The sequence below is a fragment of the Parasteatoda tepidariorum genome, chromosome 5 (assembly GCF_982258835.1).
Source record: "Parasteatoda tepidariorum strain Cologne lab strain chromosome 5, Ptep-v5.0, whole genome shotgun sequence".
NCBI lineage: Eukaryota > Metazoa > Arthropoda > Arachnida > Araneae > Theridiidae > Parasteatoda > Parasteatoda tepidariorum.
The window spans coordinates 4,717,521-4,737,998 of record NC_141759.1 but is presented as its reverse complement, the minus strand read 5'-3'; the positions used below and the strand labels follow the sequence as shown (position 1 = coordinate 4,737,998).

Genomic DNA, 20,478 nt, shown 5'->3' with positions numbered 1-20,478 from the left:
CCGCAGTTTTATTTGACAACTTTTTCACCGCCTTATCTAGTTGAGAGGCAACCTTACGCTCGCCTCAATACACCACACGCAAAAGTCGTAATCTTCGCGCTCATGGATATTTTTAAAAGTTGTTTGCTGAATTAAGTGAAGATTTTTTCCTCGTTTAAGACTAGAAAAATTCAAATAACGAGAACAAAATACTTCGTCCTTCTATAAAGAAAGATGAAGAAAAATTTACATACACACAATTATTTCAGTTAATTACATAAATATTTCGGTTAAAATAAATTTTGAAATAGAAACTATTCCTGAAAATTAAATAAAAATTTGGAGTAATAAAATATTCATATCTTCAGAATAATCAATTTCTTCTGAATACCTTAATTAATAAACTATAGTTTATTAATTAAACTTAAAGTTTAAATAAATAATCCCCTATATAAATCATCACATTATTAAGTGTTCATATTTTTAAAGAAAAAAGTATCACAGATTTTTTTACGCAGTTTGAAAAATAATTCTTTTCATTTCCTTCATTTTTACCAGGTTTTTTCAATTATTTCTATTTTGGAAAAAATATGCATTCTTCAAAATGCTTACAATATCTTGAAAGAAAATTGCATATATTTTATATTGAACAACTTTTGATTGACAATATTTTCTTCATAAGAGAGTCTTTAAAAAAATTTGAAAATATTTTCATTAAATTTGTTCAAATGTTTTCTGTTAAATGCGTGCTATTATGAAAACAAGGGGAAAAAGTATTTTTAGTAAAGCCATGACATAAAGAAACAAATCTATGACATATTCACTACTATTTTCGCATATTTAGTTTTCGTATAGTATTTTTATAACATCAAATTATATTTATTAAAACTTAAAATTGTGGCTGCTTAACTTTTTTTAATGTTTCTTAAATTTGTCAGGGAAAATTCCGATATTTTCCATTCCAAATTTTGTATAATTTAACACTCGAGACAAACAAGGATCAAGAGATGTCGCTTTCTGAATATCCTCTTCTTTTAGAATTTTAAAATCCGAAAAGAAACATACAAAATGTATAAAGTCATCAATGGGAACATCATCTTTAGATGGTAGCCTTGACATAGCATCAGCAAGCAACAACTCTGTACCCTTTTTATATCTCATTACATAATCATAATTTGAGAGAATAATAGACCAATTACAGATCTTAAAATAGTGCTATTGTTAATAAAAAGTATTGGATTCTTTACATGTTGAAAATAATTATTACTGTTTACTTTATTTGATAGTTTCAAACATTGATTATATTTTTTTTAAACGGGGGAATTTCATTTATTTATAAAATTTCTATCTCTTAACATATTTTTTTAGTAGCAGTCAACAGATTTTCAAAGCACATACATTAATTTATCTTTTCTGATTTGTTGGCTTCATTTTTCTAAAGTATTAAAAAAAAAACATCACTTAGTAAAATGTTCTAAATCAGAGAATAACAACTTCTTGCCATGAATAAAAGTTACTGTGCATGTTATAATTCTCGTTATTTTTAAAAATTTTAACTACATAAATGCTAGTTATCAGAGGTGTAAGTTGAAAAAAACTGTATTTTTAAAACTTAATTTAGAAAAAAAATTTCACAGCCATTTTTCACTTCATTTTGTTAATGGTGATGAAGTTTTAGTGTGAATTGGTCAAAACATTTTTTATTTCAACAAAAATATAAGCGAAAATTAATTTGTTAAAGACTATATTTGTGCTTTTGTAACACTAAGTGCAAAGATATTTACTAGACTAACTTAATAGAATTTTCTTAAATATTTATTTACATGTCTCTAGCACAGCTTAAATTGACTAGATGAAAAATTATTTTCATTACCGCAAAATGAGATAGCAATAATTTTTCGTTCATGCCATACCAAAATTTTTCTTTGGACTGCTTTTTGAGCTATGTTAAATCACATTTTCATTTTTTAAATTTAATTGACTGAAAGTCATTTAAGATGTTGAAAACTGGTTCGTCTTGGCACTATCAACTGAGTTTGACAAATGTGCTGCATTAAAATTTTTTTCCTGTGTATATTGTCAATAACCAAGAGATAAACTTTTAATGCTATGGAAACGAGTGATTCTTGTCCTGTAAGAGTGGCAGAAAGCAGTTTGTCTGTTAAGGGAAAATAGACTATTAAATGAACTAACACAATTCTGGGATATTTCCGTAACATGATCTATCAGGCCAACTAAAGTGCCAAATGAATTTTAAAATGGCAATTTTTCTACACTTTTGCAACTGAACACGTGAACACCTCAATATGATTCTTTGAAGAGAGCTTGTTTTAGCTAAGTATAATGTTATTGATTCCCTAATAAATGCAGACGTGCTCATGTTTTTATTATTCTACATTTTTGAGATATATTTAAAGAAAAAATATGAGAAACTAACTTTGTATATGTAGTCAATGATAAAAGACAACAGATATGTGACATTGGCTGGCTTAATAACTTTATTCCATGGAATTAAAAATTAAACACCATAATATATTCATGTTGGTTTATGTTCCTGTAAAAATATTATTCGTACAAAAAAATTTTACAGATCAAATAATGCTTATGTTTAATAATTAAAAACTATAATGCAATTTAAAAAATAAAAAAAAGTTTAAAAAAAATCTGTGTTATATAAATAGTATGTATGTAATATATAGCATTTTATATGTTATAAAAAATTACAGATATCAGCATGATGATAAATTTAGTAGTAAATCGGGTTAGTAAGCCTGAGAAAAAGTGGAGTGGAAGTCTTTAATTGTGCTCCAAATCGCCAAACCCTGGAAGCCGCTTCACCACATCACATCACTTCTTACCTACCCATATCTTTCACAAGAGTTATGTGTAAAGCAATGGAGAGCATCATTCTTAAATGTTTGGTAGCACATCTTGAGCGGCAAAAATCTCTTCACTCATACCTCCATGGATTTCTTCCCTGACGTGGATGCAGTGGCGTACCTAGAGGGGGGCGGTGGGTGCGGTCCGCACCGGGCGGCACTTACCTTGGGGCGGCATTTTTTATATTTACTTATAGTTGTAAAAAGCAACTTATTCATTTCATATTTATTTTCTTTCTTGAATAATAAATGATTATTATGATTATTATAAGTTTAATATTTGGTTTATATAAATTATGATTAACTATATGATTTCGAATATTATTCCTCGGTGTATATAAATGCATTTTAGTGTAAATTTTGAATTCTAATTCAAGAACAAGATAATAATCTTATTTTATAGTATTCATTAAAATTCGTTGAATTCGTAAAAGGATCTTTACGATTTTGTTCGGCAATTTTTCCTAACTAAAATTTTTTGATATCAGTTTATAAATGTCATTTCTTTTGAAAAGTTTATATGATTACTTTGAAGTGATATATCAATATTTTTTAAATCATCTATTTTTCTTTTGAAAAGCAGGGCCGGCGGAAGGCGGAAGACCTAGCAGACCGCCGGTCTGCTAGGTCTGCAAAGCATTAGGGCGCCGGCATAAGAACTATCTTTTTTAAACAACAAAATCTAAACGAGACAAAATAAAAATACTGACGAAGTTACAATTTCAGGAATCGCAAATAGATAAATATACTCAGTCCGTTTTGAAGAATTGTATTTGGAATGATAAATTGCTTATAAACCATTTTGTTCATTCGCGATTCAATCTTTTAACAGTGAAGAGTGAAACAAATTATTAGGGTGCCAGTGCATTTGGAGAGTTTATTATAGGTAAGTATATTATATTACGTATTATAGATATAGATGTTATTCTAAATGCTATTCAGAGTAGTAAAATGACTTTGCCGTTTTCTATACATAATATACTATTTATTTCGACAAGTTATATTTTTATTATATATCCCTAGGATGAAACGAGTAAAAGAAAGTGGTGCGTCATTTAGAAAGAAAAGGAAGAGAAGGGAGGAAATACAGACTAAAAATACTGGAGCACTACTCAAATATATCTCCCATAAGTCAACTTCTAGTTCTTTTAGTATTGTTGCCTCAAATACGGGCGAAGAAGCAGCCCTCGAAGGCGAAAAAACATTTTCCAATGTTGTTCAAGAGGAAAGACCTGCTTCACACACTGGCGAAGAAGTAGAAAGTTCATCAAGTTCTGATGAAGAATCTGCTGCACAAATTATTCCGTCTATTTCTATGAAAGATATTGGATTATGGCCTAACAAAATTGACGACAATACAAGAGTATTTCTGGTACGTCAAGGTCCCTTTGCAATTCAAAATTTTGACGCCGACTTCAGCGAAGGAGTAAAACGTCCTAATAATACAATCAGAGCCAAAGGTGAAACAAGAAAACTGAGTCAGGACTGGTTTTTTAAAATTTTGCCTAATGGCGAAAAGCTCTTAAGATCGTGGATGGTATATTCACCATCGATGAAAAGTATTTATTGTTTCTGCTGCAAACTGTTTGATAATCTTTGTCAAGCAGGTTTTAATACGGAAAATGGTTTTAACAAATGGTGGAAACTTAATCCCAAAATTAGTCAACATGAGGTGAGTCCACTGCACATTCGATCATATTCCAAATGGAAGGAATTAGAAATAAGACTTGGACGTGGCGCAACTATTGACAAACTACAACAACAGAATATTGATAAAGAAATAAAAAAATGGAAGGAAATTCTAACAAGAATACTTGATATAATTAGATTCTTAGCAAAACAAAATTTGGCGTTTCGAGGACATCGTGAAAGTGTTCATCAGGAAAACATCGATTCAATGGAAAATAGAGGAAATTTTCTTGAGCTTGTTGACTTATTGGCTAAGTACGACCCAGTATTACGAGAACACGTAGTAAAAATTAAGATGGGTAATAAATATAGTATCTTTTATTTGTCGCCAAAGATCCATAACGAATTCATAGAGCTATTGGGAGGCGCAGTCAGAAAAACAATTATGGATCAAATAAAGCAGGCTAAATACTTTTGTATTATATTTGACAGCACTCCTGACATTTCACACAAAGATCAAACCAGTCAAATTATTAGATATGTAGTTATTGAATGTAGCGAAGTTAAAGTTGTAGAATCGTTTATTGACTTTGTAGAAACTAAAGGAAAAACTGTTGGTGAAATCACAGATATGATTTTAACGAAATTAGAAAATGACGGTTTAGATATAAAAAATTGCAGAGGACAGGCTTACGATAATGCTGCCGTCATGGCAGGAAAGCACAGCGGTGTTCAAACTCGTATTAAAGAAATAAATCCAAATGCAGAATTTGTAGCATGTACAAATCATTCTTTAAACCTGGCATGTTTACACGCAGCTTCTACAGCTATCAATTCCATCACATTTTTTGGAACTATCGAACAGTTGTTTTCTTCTTCCACTCATAGATGGAATGTTTTACTTTCTGTCACTGGTCAAGGTGTTAAACGCAGTGTAGAAACTCGCTGGAGCGCTAGAGCTGCCGCGGTAACTATAGTAAAAAAAACATTTTTTTTACGTTTTAAGCGCTTTGGAAAAATTGACATCTGAAGAAGAAAATAGTAAAACGAGATCAGATGCTGGAGTATTACTCAATTCTATGCAATCTTTTTCTTTTCTATGTTACCTTCATTTATGGGAACCCGTCCTTTTGGAAATTAATGACGCTCAAAAATACCTGCAAATAAAAGGGTTAAATGTCTACCAATGCCATATAAAACTAAATTCTTTGCAAACACATTTCATGGAACAAAGAGATATGCTAGTACAAAACGCTGTTATAGCAGCCAAAATAATTTGTGAAGAGTTGGAGATATCGACTGAGCGTCGAGTTAGAAGGAGAAAAAATATGAGTGGGGAAAATTCGCGAGACGTGGGGCTATCCTTAGAAGAAGAAGTACGAAGAGAAATGTTTTCATCTATGGACAGAATTATAAAGGAAATAAAAGAACGCTTCGATCAGTTGCATGGCCTTGTAAGAAAATATTCGTGTATAATACCGTGTAACCTACTAAATGAAGAATTTGAATGTCAAATAAATGACTTGATTGACATTGATAAAGAACAGTTCCATATTGAAAGAAAAAGGATCCAGGTTTTTATGGCTGTACCTACACTAAAAGAAGAGGCAAAACATTGGAAAAACGGGGAGAAGGGCCCTCTTGATCTGCTAAAATTTATTCAGCAGTATAGGTTGGAAAATTCTGTTCCCAACATTGTAATTTTGTTAAGAATTTTTTTAACAATTTCAATCAGTGTCGCTAGTTGCGAAAGAGGCTTCTCAAAATTGAAGTTGATAAAAAATTATCTTCGTTCTACAATGAGTCAATTAAGACTACAAAATCTTGCAATATTGTCAATAGAACAAGAAATTACAAATAATATAAATTTTGAGAGCATTATACACGATTTTTCTAGTATGAAAGCTAGAAGAGTAGATATTATATAAATATGTTTACGAGTGCATACAAATATGTCTAAAAAAATTTAGTCTGTGTATTAATTAATATTGATTAAATAACTTAATAATTTATTTATGTGTATTAATTTATAAAAACCACTATTTGATTGACTTGTAATAGAAAGGGCGGCAAACTGGAGATCGCCCCGGGCGGCAAAAGTTCTAGGTACGTCACTGCGTGGATGTGATAGCCTTTTCTGGTATTTTCATGAAATGTTTGACAATACAGATTTATTTTTTTTATAACATAATGCATGATTCATAGAAATTTTTTAAATGGTAAGAAAAACGGTAAATTTTATGTGTGGAATTATTATTTAGAAATTCAAAATAAAATTATCGTTTGCTTTCTAAAAAATATGAGGTCGAGTTTCATATGCCTTAGTATAAATTTTAAAACAAATTTTAATAACTTTACTCATATAAATTTTTTTATTGTATGCACAATGTATGTGTATATTGTAATTACATATATTTAAATGTACGCATGTATTTGTACATTACTTGTAATTATGTAAATATATACGTTGTATGTACATTGTGTATATAACTATTTTTTGTACATCCATGCATTACATGCGCATAAGTATTAACAAAGTATGTAGTTATGCAAGTACATACGTAAGTTGTACATAAGTACATACTTTGCGTGCACATGTATCGATGTACATATAAATTATAGTAAAATACATATAAATATAATACGCATTTTATTTACACAACTATGTGCATATATTGCACCTTTAAATAACATTCTTACATATTGTACGTAAATACGTACAATTTTATATACATACGTACATTGTATATACGTGCTATTATCGTAAATTTATACAATATATGTACTTAAGTACATAAAAGCATGCAAACGCATAAACATTATTTTCATATACGTTCATACATACATTGTCTATGTATACAAAGATACGAAACATTGCCTTTTTGTACAAACTAACATACATGCGTACATGTAACATAAATGCATAATTATATGTACTAAGCATATGCGCATTGCATTAAGCATATTACAATATAATTATGAATATTGTGCGTACAAACAACGTTTATGCATACATTGTATGTATAGGAATCGCAAATTGTACGTTCATGCATGCGTACATTCTATGTACATAAAAATATGTAAACACATGAATACTTACATGAAAAATTTGACTATAGTATACAATCGTAATAACTTGTAATCGTATAGTTTGATTACAAGTAATCACAATTACATGTAATCAAATTACATGTAATCATGATTACTTGTAATCATATATTTTGATTACTTGTAATCATAATTACTCGTAATCGTTTTTGTTGTGATTACTTGTAATCGCAATTACTTGTAATCATGATTACAAGTAATTGATTACTGTAATCAAAATTGTAATCATGATTACAGCTGTAATCAAAATTTTTTGAAAGTTGTAATCACGATTACAAGTAATTGATTACTTGTAATCGTGATTACAAGTAATTGATTACATAGCTGTAATTATCTGTAATCAATTACAGTTGTAATCGATTATTGTAATCAACGGCCAACTCTGGAATTAATTGCATCAATCAGGATAACTTAAAATATTATTTGAATAAAACCAAAAAAAAAAAAGCACTAGTACAATAATGACTAATGAATAAAGCAGAATATATTAGTTAGTATTTAAAAATTAATAATACTTAGCTAATATTTTTAAAAAAATTCTCAAAACAGAAAAAAAAAAAAAATTACGCTTGATTTTTCTTCTCCCTAAAATTTGTAATACTAACAATAAGTATTTTCAAAAGTTCAAATGTCAAACAACAGTTCAAGAAATAACTAAAAAGTCTTCTTTAGTCAAGCATTTTTTTAGTACAATTACAACAAAATTTTTAAAACAATGTGATTTTTGAAATTTTTTCATGTTCATTTTAACAAATTTTATTCTTAAAATATTACTTAATCTTTAAAAAACAAATTTTCGAGTATATTTCGGTATTATAGTTATAAGACTAGAAATATAAAAAAATTTTTGTTGGAATATTTAGAACGGAAAAATTAAGGGGGGTAGAAAAATTAAGAAAATAAGTAATGAAAAGATAAGAAAATAAATAATAAAAAAAAGGTTTCTTAATTATGCATCTAAATTTACCAGCAACTTTATAATAATTCCAAAACAATTATATTGAAAAAGTTTCCTTTCCTTATATTCCGCTCGTTTTATTACGCTCTTATATTGAATCCAACTCAGAAGACAAGGGTACCAAGTCGTAAGAGCTTTGTGAGAACTTTTGGGAGTTAAAACGTTTAGTTATACAATTTTATTGCTGTCGGTCTAGCCACAATGATTATTCATGATTTTATTTTATTACAAATTCGTGTTAGTAATTTAACATGATGCAAATATCAATCAGTTTTCATTGCACTCATTTTTAATAGCAAAGTTCTCTCAATTGTTTTTCTGATTGATGCGGGATATATATATATTTTTTTTTTCTTATGATTTTACCATTCTGTATGAAAATGAATTATGCAAAAGTAATTCAAAAGAAATTCTCTTTTTTTACACGTCACATAAATTCGTAAAAAACTTTTTGAAGTAGAATTAATCGCATACATTAAGATAATCTGAAGTATTATTTGGAAGAAAAAAAAACAACTATCGCTAGTTTAATAATTACAAATGAATATAAGCGAATATTTCTAGAATAACTTTGCTGATATTTAAGAGAGAATCTTAAAACAGAAAAGAAAATTATGCTTAAGTTTTTTTTTTCACCCTAAAATTTGTTATTTACCATATTATTAAAGAGTAAGTATTTTAAAAAGGTCAAATATCAAACAGAAGATTAAGAAATAGCTAAAACGTTTTTCTTATTCAATTACTTTTTTAATGTTATTTCTAACAAAAAAAAATTTAAAAATTTTATTTTAGAAATTTTTTAATCATAATCTTAACAAGCTTTATTCCTAAAATAATACATAATTTTTCAAAAAATAAATTGTCGAATATATTTTGGTATTACTGATATAAGAGTAAAAATATATCTTTGTCTTAAAAAATAAAAGGGGAAATTTTCTCATTTTCAAAGATGAACAGAAAAATAAAAAAATAATTAAAAGGTTTCTTAATTATGCATCTAAATTTATCTACAACTTTATAATAATTCAAAAACGATTATATTGAAAAAGTTTCCGTTCTTCATATTCCATTCTTTTTATTACCCACTTATATTCTACCCAACTCAGATGACAAGTGAAAATAAATGAAATTATGTTTCTTAATTATGCATCTAAACTAATCAACTAATAAATTTCAAAAAAACGATTATATTGTAAAAGCTTCCGTTCTTTCAAATATCTAATACAAAATTGTACAGCGGATGGAAAATAAGTATACAATTTATAATAATTCTTATTTATAATATATGCGAATTAATTAAAGTAATCTTATTTATTTATTATGTACTAATCTCAGTTATAACTCACTAATTTTTTTTAAAGAAAAATTGCAAAATTTTACTAAAAAACGAGTTTTCTTTAAACTGTGCTGCCTTTTTTTCTCTAAATATTTTGAAAATATTAAAAGGTAGTTAGTATAAAAGTTAATAAAAACACGGCAATAATTATACTAAACATATTATGGCTAAGAATACGCAAAAATTTGGAGCAAAATCTTTTTTTATGTTTTATTTAAAGTTGTGCAAGATTATTATGGATTTTATTATAAGTTCTGCAAGAAACTAATTATTCAATCGATTTATTATATGAAATAATAGATTTGTGAGAGGAAAAATTATGTCTGAAATGCATTCATAAAATATCTAGATAAATGATAATAAAAAATCATAAAATATCTGGGGGGCCGTTCAAAAAGTACGTACATCCCGACGGAGGGGGGGAGGGGATTTGCTATTTTGTACGGGTTTGTACGATGGGGAGGGGGGGGGGAGGTATTATACAAAGTACGTACATTATAAGCATACACCAAATTTACATGTATTAAATACATATACATGCACATACACATGTATTATACATATGTTTGTTCTTGTATTTTTTTTCACACGGCAACCACTTGTTAGAATGAGTAAATCAGTTCTCAAAAAAATTGTCTCGCAAAATGTCACATAATTTTTTATGAAAAAGGGGGGTAGACTAATAAAATGTACGTACTCGGGAGGGTAAGACCTTATGTACGGTAATGTACGAATGGGGGGGGACTAAAATTTCTCCATTTTTGTGTACGTATTTTTTGAACGGCCCCTGGGTAAAAATGATCTTGGAAATCGGAAATCTAATTTAACACCAGCCTCTTCAACTTTAACTTCTGTAATCTTCATATCTTTTACCCTACAATAAGCGAGCTATAAGCGCAATTAAGCAGAGAGCTCCAAATATGCCCGTCAGTGATCATCATCTATTTATTATTGTTTATTAAAATCACAGAGGAATATAAAATCAACAAGGAAGATTAAAAAACTTTTCTAAGATATCTTCTCGCTTCTTAATTATAATTCATTTAATCTAAATTCCTTGTCGTTCAACCTTACCATATATATTGAATTCGTTTTCATTAAGAGTATCTTAGTTTAAGGCATTATCCTCTGTATATTGAAAGCAAGCTTCAGTCATTCCTTAAAAGCTGAGTGAAGAAAAAGCAGCAAAAGAAGGCAGTATTATCTATATAGTTGAACTGAATAGAATTTATGCTGCTTAAGTAAATAGGTACTATAAAAATTCACTTATTATGTTCATTCTAATATTTAAAATATATGTAATTTATGCTGTATATGTTAAATGTTTCAAATTCACATTGTTTCTAATTTGTCTACCACTGCTCTCTAGTGGATTTTCTCATCTATTTCTGCACAAAAATAATATTGTCGGAGCAGTGACCCTTTAGAATCTCAACAAATAATCCGAGAAACACATGTCTGGGAAAACCTAGACAGTTTTTTGATTAATTTTTGAAAATTAAAAATCCCTTTGAGGCCATAGCAATTGTAGTTGGTGGAAACAAATAACAGCTGCGATAAATATTTCTTAATACTCATTAATGCGTATCAAATATATTCTTCATAAAAAAAAAACTGAGTTAGAATCATTCTTAAAACATTTCGAAAGCAGCCTTAAATCTCGGCTAATTTTACTGTGGGTTTGGGGGGGGGGTGGAATTAATGCATAGAGCATTGAATTTAAAGTGTTATCGCACTGAAAGAGTTAGTTTTCTTTAAAAAAAAAATTCAAATGCATTATTACCTAATTATAATTTCAAGAACAAGATTATAAATAAATTTTAATGAATAAATGTTATTTTTATTAAAAAAGTAATTGATAGTGTGAATTTAAATTGTGTACTTAAAGAGGAACAGTGCAAGTTATAATATGAATGTTATTGATTTATAAGTGTAGAAGATAATTAACTAAGATTGTGTTCAATAAATAAATTGTTGATGTAGATGAACACGCAAAATACTGAGTATTATTTTAATTGGAAGGTAAAGAATTACACCTGAAATTTCGATAAGTGTGATTATGGATTATATTATCTTGCATATTAATGGAAATACTCGGTCCTTTCATAAATGTAATTCTTAGTATTTAATACTTTCGTCATAAATGTATAGTGAATTTTGCAATTTCAATTTTGAAATAAAAGCGATTGTTGTGTTAATTATTTAAAAAGAAAAATATTTGTAGTGTTTTAAGTTACAGTTCTTCATCCATTTTTTAAAAAAAAAATCTATTTATCCATATATTCAATAATTTAAAGAATATTGCCGCATCATTAAGAGAATAAATCATAAAATGAGACAACTTATTTGAATAATTTAACATTTTCAAGCTATCTGTCTAAAACTTATTTATTAAAATTCTCATATGTCTTATATTTTATATCTTCTAATATAAAATTTAGCTGATTTGAATGAATTAAGGTTTTAAATATTCTTTTATCTTTGGGGGTCATCTCTGCTTGTAATATGGTATAACTATTCCTTTGTTATAAAAATTGAGTGACATCATTTAGATTAATTATGTTGATAAATAACACGGAATTGTTGAGCTTTACCAAATCTGTACCTCAATTTTTTTAAAGTCCCGTAGTTATAATGAAAAAAGTGTAGGCGTAATCCCCATTTTTTTTCCAGAGAACTGTTTTGTTTTTTTTTAGTTTATATCCCCTTGACAGAATGTTACAGGGCTCTTTCAGAATAATTTTTCTTTTAAAAAGTAAAAAGAAATTACTTTTCCAGGGGTCTGTTCAAGCCAAATTTACTACCGTTTAGTGGTACCTTCACTAATTCAACTTTAGGAAAAACGGTTTCACCAAATACTTTTTCATAAACTTTTATTTTTGTGTCGACTAAAGAACGATAAATCCAAATTTTTGTGTTGATTTTTTAATATAATTTTAATTTTCACAAATTATGTCTAAATTTTCACAAAATAAGTACCTATCAGAAAAACCTAGACAGACCCCTGTTTTCTTTTCTGCATAAATTTACATGTAACATTTGAATCATGCATTCAGATAATCACTTTTTGACGCGCTCGATTTACACCGATAGTATCGTAAACCGATGTAATGTTTCGTTGTATCTTCGGCAGTCGTTAATTTTCATGTAGATTTTAAATATCCCAATATATTTCAAAAACTATGGAAAATTCGAAGCCTTTGAGTAGTTACTTTCTAAGGCAATAATTCAATTGAGTTATTGGCTGTCATTGCTATTGATTTTTCCATAGTTTTTAAATCTGATATTTTTTTATACACTATTATTTTCATTGATCTTTTTTACGACAATTACTGCTACTGATTTCATGATTTTTTTATTATTCTTTAATTGTGATGATTATTTACAAAATGCAAAGAAGGAAATAATTTGTGTGTCCCCCCTTCCCAACAAAATGTAAGAATATCACCCATAGTATTGGAATAAAAAATTATTACATTTTCAATAAAATAAAGAATTATATAGATTTTTTTTTTTTTGTAAACAGAGGACTTTTATTAATTTAAATGAGTAGCATATATGTTTGTTATTAATAAAAGTATCTTGCTAAAAGATATTAGTGCTAGTGAGTTTTGTTGCAGATAGCTCCAAAAAATCCATCAAATAAAAAATAAAAAAAAGATTCCTGATTTGGAAAATCATCAATTCTAATAAAAATAGAAGTGAAGTAAGTAGAACATATAAAACCGACTTATGTGAAAGAGATGCCAATCTTTTTGGGAAAAGGATCAAATGAAAAAATACGGAGATGGTTTAAGGAACTAACTAAATTATGTCAATTGTTATGTCAAAGGAAATTCTAAAAAGTAGAACTAACAGCATTTAAACTCACCATTGTATTATTACATGCACTTTTATATGCCAGTTAATATTTATTGACATGCAGTGATAATCAAAATCAATATAAATTAATTTTACCAATTCAAATAAGAGAAACACAATAGGAATTTTACTACTACTTTTGTCATAAAATTAAAATTTTCTGAAAAATTTGAAAAAGTTGGAATTTCCTAATAAAAATTTTTTTTTGTTTGCTAAAATAATTTGTACAAAATCAGGGTGGCCAAATACCTTGAAAACCTGTAATTATCAGGAAATTTTTTTGTACTGGAAAAAGCCTAGAAAAATCAAGGAGTTTTAAAGAAAAGCTTGAATTTTTTTCCTTCAATTTTATTAATTTATTTACTAATTTTCTTAATTTAAATTATTTTACAATCTGTTATACCCATTTTTTGTTGGAGAAAGCCTCAAAATTTGCCCCATTATACCAACACTTCCTAGAAGAAGTAAGGCCTCAGCACGGATCAATTTAGTAGTCCGATCTAACGAAGTTAACTGCGCAGTAGATGAAAAATAAGAAAGATGTCGTTTCGTTGAGTATACTAAGCTGCGCAGTAGTTGAAAATACGAAATATGTCATTACTTTGGACTACTAAAGGATATTTATGGTAACCCGTGCTAAGGCCTACTCTTATCTAGGAGGTGTTGATTATACCCCTGTTATTATCAGCATGTGGCATTCTAGTTTATCACTAGAATGCCACATGAAACTTCTCCATGAATAGAGAAATCTTTGGGCATTCATTAATCATTTACCCCTTCCCAACTGTAAAATGACTCTTGATTTAAATTTGCATTTCTAAAATAGTTTAATTTATAGTACATTTGTATTTTGGCTTAAAGATTTCTATGGGAAAAATTTGTTAAGATTTGCTTTGGCTAATTGTTTTGAAATTAGTTGTAACACTTTTGAGAATTTGCTAATTTACTGGCTAGTTCTGGAAATAATCCCAATGTCGAAAATTAGTAACTGTTTCATGCATTCTTTTTTTACCCTAAAAAGCTGACAGAGACTAAGGAATGTATGGGAAATCTGTTAAATGATGCATAAACGTGGAATGTAAATTTTTTTATTCATATGTGTTTATTAAGACGAAGGAAGGTTTTTTATTTTTATTTTGCTCTGCACTGTACATGTACAGGTTTTTAGTAGTAAAAACAATTAACTGATATAAACTTAAAAACCATGTGGTTAGATAGGAATTCTTTAAATATTTCAATTCCAAATAAGAAGAAGAAAAAAAAGACGAAAAAGAATAAAATTTAAAGAATTTGATCTAGTTTTTTTCTGTAGAGTATGCAACAAGAAATTTGACAGTTTTGCATTTGCAACATTCATTTTTTAATCTATCTTAAAATAATAATGTTAATTTAAAACAAACAACATTATTTAAACATTTGACATTAAATTCGTTTAAACAAAATATGATCTGTGAATTTTATAAAGAGTACTGTTTAGATAAAAAAAAAAAAAAAACAGTGTACAATGGCTTCATATTGAATTTCAAATAAATATGAAAATTTATTTATGTAAAATCACCTGAAGTTTTCTTTTGCTTATTGAAAATATATTAAACAATACTTCTCCAAGGTTTTTTTGACCACTCAGTATTTGCCATTTGGTACACTTAGTGCAAATTCTACTTATATTTTTTTTTTCAATGACAACAATATATTCTAAAGCTAAATAAATTTAAGATAATTATTTTTTTCCAAGGTGATATATTAAAACAATAGCATTTTAAATAAAATACCTTATAAAATTGACACGTTTCTCATATCCATTCTACACTTTATAAGGAAAAAAAAACACAATGACCTGGAAATTTTAAGACTTACCTGAAGAAAAAAAATCAAGGAAATTTAAAACCTGATTTGAATGGCTACTCTGAAAATATAAACATGCATATATTTTTTTTTCCAGGGGTTTTCTTAAGTTGGATTTACTGTCCTGTGTGCCATGACACTTGAAGTTAACCTCTAATAATAGCCACAAAAAGGTTGTCTAACGTCTTAAAATTTGTTTCTACTGCCACTGTGAAAAATCCAAGAAAACTATTTTCATAGCCTGAAGACTAAATTATTGTATGGTTTTATAATATGTTGTTTGTTTGTTAATCATTCCATTGTATAACTCAAGTTCATTGACAATAGTTTAAATACGGTTTAAAGAGTCTTTTATACTATCAAGTAATTGGCTATTTGACAGTACACCCTTTTTAAACCTTTATAAATAATGTTTATGTAAGAGTCCTCAACAAAATAATTTAGCTATACATAATTTGATAGTGTGTGGCAGTTAATATGAGTTTAAAAGACAACAACTTGCATAATATTCATGTTGATGAGAAACCTTATTCTTTGAGCTTATATAATGAAAGTTTGTTGGATAGAAGTCAATCGACTGAGCTCAGTCGTGTTCATACTGGGGATAAACCTTATCCTTGTAGTGTATGCAGTAAGAGTTTTGCAGTTAAGAGAAGTCTGATTCGGCACTTTCGTATTCATACTGGTGAAAAACCTTATTCTTGTAATGTGTGTAATAAGAGTTTTACAGAGGGAAGTCATCTGATTCAACACATTCGTCTTCATACTGGGGAGAAACCTTATTCTTGCAGTGTATGTAATAAGACTTTTTCAAAAAAGATAGCTCTAACTGTGCATGGTCGCACTCACACCGGAGAGAAACCTTATTCCTGTAGTGTATGTAACAAGCGTTTTTCAGTTAGGGGTCATATGATTGAACACAGTCGTATTCATACTGGTGAAAAACCTTACTGTTGTAGTGTGTGTAATAAGAGATTTTCACAAAAAAGACTTTTAACTGTGCATGGTCGCACTCACACCGGAGAGAAACCTTATTCATGTAGTGTATGTAATAAGAGTTTTGCAGTAAAGAGTATTCTGACTGAGCATAGTCGTCTTCATACTGGTGAAAAACCTTACTGTTGTAGTGTGTGTAATAAGAGTTTTTCACGAAAGGAGCATCTCACTAGACATGATCGCACTCATACTGGAGAGAAACCTTATTCTTGTACTGTATGTAATACGAGGTTTACACTATTGGAAAATCTAAATAAACACAAGCGCCGTCATATTGAGAAAGAGTCTTAATCATTATATGATTTAGATTTTCTGACTAAGCACATCAGCATTCGAATTGGTGGAAAACCTTATTCTTGTAGTTTTTCACAAAAAGAGCATCCAACTAGACATAGTTGCACTCATACTGGTGAAAAACCTTATTTGCATGATGTGTGTTAAAAAAATTTTTTTTTAGTGGTTTATTTTAATTGTCCACAGTTTTGTCCATATTGCTGGGTTACTATCTTGTAATGGATATAATAAAAAAAAATTGCAGTGGTTTAGCTACCCATAGTTATTTATTTCATTGTGCTTAGAAATCATATTTTTGTTCTTTATGCTAAAACATTATCGTGAGGAATGTTAATTGCGTACATGCAAATTGAAAAGTGACTGTGTTGAAGAATCTTATTTTTGTAGTTGGTACAATGAGGCACGACTAATATGAGGCATTTAATTCTGATGGTGCTTAGAGAGGTAATAAATAGTGTCCTGACCAAATACTTCTATTTAATATGATGTTTTCCTGATATAAATTTAAGATTAAAAATTTTGAGCTGTGAAAATGATTGAGATTAGAAATTAAGTATCACTTTTACAAAAAAAAAAGATTAAGTACTGTATAATATTTTTTTAAATACTATGTATAGAATTAAAAATGTATTTCTCCTGCATTATATACTGAACAATAATGTAGCATTGCTTCTAAGCTGTGTGAAGTTATCCCCTGCAAATTAGGAAATAAAAAATTTCAACAGCATTCATTTGACTGAAAATGACCACCTTTTATTTTTTTTATACCATTTTTTTATTTTTGCTGTTATTCTAAAAATATGGTTTTGGACAGTGGGAAGTTAATCCCGAAAATCAGGAAACTCAAAAATTTCAACTGACCACAAATGACCACTTTTTAGTTTGTTTTTTAACCACCGCTGATTTAGCTGTATGCATAAAAATATATATCTTTTTATCGAAGTTATGCTTATGTTTACGTACTTATCAGGATTTTTAACTAAGCTAAATAATCGTTGTAACTCATTATTACTCCCAACGAAATTAGTCGCATTATCTGAGTACAGAATACTGTTTTTTCCTCTACGCGAAAAAAATCTCTTTAATGTAGCTATAAATGCTTGAGAGCTCAACTCTGTCACAAGCTCCAAATGAATCACTTTTGTGACGAAACATACAAAAATCGCGACATAAAATTTTTTGAAAAGTACCTTTCCGTTGGTTCTTGTATTTAATTGTAAATGGACCGCAAAAGTCCACACCTGAAATGGCAAATGGAAAGTTTTGACTCACACGACTTTTGGGTAGATCACCCATAAGTTGATCACAAGTTATTGGTTTAGCTTTAAAGCACGACAAACACTCACGAACTACTTTTCTACAAATAGATCTGCCATTGATTGTCCAAAATCTTTGCCTTATAATAAACAATAATGTTTGAGGTACAACATGTAAATTCTTAATATGATTACTAATAATTATCAATTGTGTTAATTTATGTTTTTCTGGTAACAATAATGGGAATTTTTTGTCAAAGCACAATTCACTATTGGACAAACGTCCACCTACTCTTAAGAGGCATTCTTTATCAATGCAGAGACATAAATTTCTTACCTTACTCTGCTTTGAAACTGCACCTGTAATTTCTAAATCTCTAATTTCCTTGCTGAACTCCCGTTTCTGCACTAAACTTACCAATTTCAGTTCAGCTCTTTTAAGTTCATCTGGAGACAAAGACCCAGTTGATGTGTCATAAGTGCTCCGACAATTATCGATGAACCTATACACAAAACTTAATACACGAATGAGTTTACTATAATTATTACTAACTTCCAGAAAATTATCAAGAAAATTACTATTATCACTAATAAAACAATTAAAGTCACTAGATGGTTTAAATTCATTAGAAAATTCATCTTCAATAACTCTGGATGGAATGTCTCTATTTGGATATTCACTGTTACACAAGAAATTTGGTCCTTCAAACCACAATCTACATTGTGAAAGTTTATCAGGATCGAGACCTCTGGAGATAATGTCGGCAGGGTTCTCAGTTGATGGTACATATCTCCAACTGTCAATGTTAGTTAAGTCTTGAATCTGGGATACACGATTATCAACGAAAGTCTTAAGTAGAAATGACTCCTTACGTATCCAAGAAAGCACAATTATGCTATCACTCCATAAGTAGATGTTAGATATAGGAAAATCGAGAACTATTATCACTTTTTTCACTAATTTGGCTAGAAGCAGTGAAGCACAGAGTTCTAGTCTTGGGATGGTTACTCTTTTTCAAAGGTGATACACGACTTTTGCTAACAGTCAATTTGATAGTCGCTGCTTGACCATTTTTAACACACTTACAGTAAACAACAGCACCGTAAGCAACCTCTGACGCGTCGGCAAATCCATGAATTTCAATCATGTCAGCTCCCTCTGTAAGTATACATCTATCAAATTCCATGTTGTTAACACTCTTTAAAGCTTCGACAAACTTCTTCCACTCTTGGATCTGTTTCTCAGGTAGTTCTTCATGCCAGTCCAGTTTTAAAGACCATAGCTGTTGCAAAATTATCTTTGCTTTTGACACTACTGGTCCAAGCAATCCAAGGGGGTCGAAAAGGCGTGCAATTGTGGATAAGACACAGCGCTTCGTGACTTTCGAGTCTTTTCTTTGTGATGCACTACAGATAACTTTAAAATAAAGACTATCTTTCTTCAGACTCCAGAAAACTCCTAGCACTTGAGTTCCATCACAGTTAGTAAAATTATATATTTCTTCACCATCAGAAACTAACGCTGCGCAGCTGCTATGCCATTTGTGGAGTTGCATGCCAGCATTTCCTAAAATACCAATTAACTAATTAAGTTCCTTTGCAGTTACTAAATAATCAGAGCCGGTCAACGCATCATCGATATAAAAATCATTTTCAATGACTGGAGCAGCAAGAGGATAATTTTCTCCGTCATCAATAGCTATTTGTTTTAATGTACGAGTTGCTAGAAATGGTGCACACACCGTACCGTAAGTCACGGTATTCAACTCGTAGGTTTTGACAGGTCCTTTCTCTTTTTCTTTCCAAAGAATACGCTGCAATTTTCTTTGGCTTTGGTGAATTAAGATCATTCTGTACATTTTCTTTATGTCTGCTGTGAAGGCATAGACATATTTACAGAACCTTGTCATGATGGAAAATAAATCACTCTGAACTATGCCTCCATTTAATTGCAAAGAAATTAAGGAATTACCAGCTGAGGTAGGATAACTTGCATTTAAAACAACTCTTAGGACAATTGATTGCCTATCAGGGCGGTAAACTCCTAAATGGGGAATGTAGTAAACGGCTTCTTCCTCCACATCATCCGAAATTTCTGACATGTGTCCCATCTCTAAATATTCATGAAGGAAATCTTTATATAAAGATAAATAATTTGACTCCTTAATTAAACGTTTCCACATCAGATTTAATTTCTTCAACGCAAACTCTTTAGATTTTCCCAAATGCTTAGGATCTTCTTTTAAAGGCATCTTTACTATGTACCGTCCCTCAGAATTTCTAGCACAGTTATTTTTAAAATGTTCTTCACAAATAACTTTTTCTTTACTCTCAATT

General features: G+C 29.3%; 2 protein-coding genes across 2 annotated transcripts; both read left to right on the top strand.

The window, feature by feature from the left end:
- The first annotated feature begins 3,882 nt into the window (after nt 1–3,882).
- LOC147808506 (zinc finger MYM-type protein 1-like) lies at nt 3,883–5,517 on the top strand. Its single transcript, XM_087162589.1, has one exon. The coding sequence runs from the start codon at nt 3,883–3,885 to the stop codon at nt 5,515–5,517; it is 1,635 nt and encodes a 544-aa protein (XP_087018715.1).
- Nucleotides 5,518–10,765: 5,248 nt separating this feature from the next.
- On the top strand, nt 10,766–17,136 carry LOC107446735 (uncharacterized). Its single transcript, XM_043054713.3, has 2 exons — nt 10,766–11,138; nt 15,693–17,136. Exon 2 carries the CDS (start codon nt 16,073–16,075, stop codon nt 16,880–16,882), a length of 810 nt encoding a protein of 269 aa, XP_042910647.2. The 5' UTR covers nt 10,766–11,138; nt 15,693–16,072; the 3' UTR covers nt 16,883–17,136.
- Nucleotides 17,137–20,478: the final 3,342 nt, after the last annotated feature.